This window comes from Etheostoma spectabile, chromosome 15 (genome assembly GCF_008692095.1).
Source record: "Etheostoma spectabile isolate EspeVRDwgs_2016 chromosome 15, UIUC_Espe_1.0, whole genome shotgun sequence".
NCBI classification, from domain to species: Eukaryota; Metazoa; Chordata; class Actinopteri; order Perciformes; family Percidae; genus Etheostoma; species Etheostoma spectabile.
The window spans coordinates 17,550,713-17,551,539 of NC_045747.1; the positions used below are offsets into that span (position 1 = coordinate 17,550,713).

The following is an 827-nucleotide window of genomic DNA, read 5'->3' on the forward strand; positions in this document are numbered from 1 at the left end:
GGCTTTGTGCTGCTACACCGCAGATACCCTCATCTACATTGACACAGTGAGAAAATTCTGTGAGAGGAACCCCAAATGGATGCTTGGGAGGGAGACAGAGTTGGAAATGATGAGGGACATCAAAAACAGGGCTGACACTATTGACCTAGGCATCAGCCATGTTACCCAGTCAACGAACAAAGGTAAGGCCTTTTGGGAATACATGAAGGATGTGACCTCGGTGACTGCAGACAGCAGGCGTGCAGAGCTGGAGAAGGAGCTGGCTGGTGTGCTGAAGGACACTCTGAGAGGCCTGCAGAAGCTTGACTGCTTCCTGGATGCTTTGGAGAATCTTGCAGTCACCTCACTTCATGTGTTCATAGAGGAGAACCAGGTGTTACGTCTTCCAGAAGGAATCAGTCCTGAACATGTTCAGATTGTCATCACTGCTGCACGGATAATCTGCTTTTTTCTCCTCGAGTTTAAAAGCGATACAAGTGTTTTATTCCTTCCTAAACTTCAGAATGTGGAAGTGCTGGCACATCAGCTGGACAGTTACATGAAGGTCACCCAGAAAATCTGTGAGAAGTTAGAGAAAAGGTAAACAGACATCTCTTCAAAATAATATGCACATTTAGCAAATTAAACAATTTCATTTACTAACTGTTTCTTTCACAGCTCCTTCAGTGACTTTTGCCTGGAGATGAATGATGAATCTCTGGTGGACCTTGAGGTGGATTTGTCTGAAGATGACATACAAAGGATGCTTCATCACATTAATCAGCTCGATGAAATCAGGTATCTATGTATCCATCTTTTATTAGTCCCACAAGGGGAAATTACAATTT

General features: G+C 43.8%; 1 protein-coding gene across 3 annotated transcripts in view; it reads left to right on the forward strand.

The window, feature by feature from the left end:
- apol (apolipoprotein L) overlaps window positions 1–827 on the forward strand; it is a 34,031-nt gene that overhangs the window by 30,632 nt on the left and 2,572 nt on the right. Inside the window, exons 1-3 of one of the 3 annotated variants that reach the window (XM_032537060.1) lie at window positions 7–143; window positions 234–579; window positions 658–777. In XM_032537060.1, coding sequence (XP_032392951.1) covers window positions 80–143; window positions 234–579; window positions 658–777 — 530 coding nt within the window. In that variant the 5' untranslated portion in view covers window positions 7–79. Of the gene's footprint in view, window positions 580–657; window positions 778–827 lie in introns of all 3 variants that reach the window. The other 2 variants (XM_032537059.1, XM_032537058.1) reach the window with 2 other exon arrangements.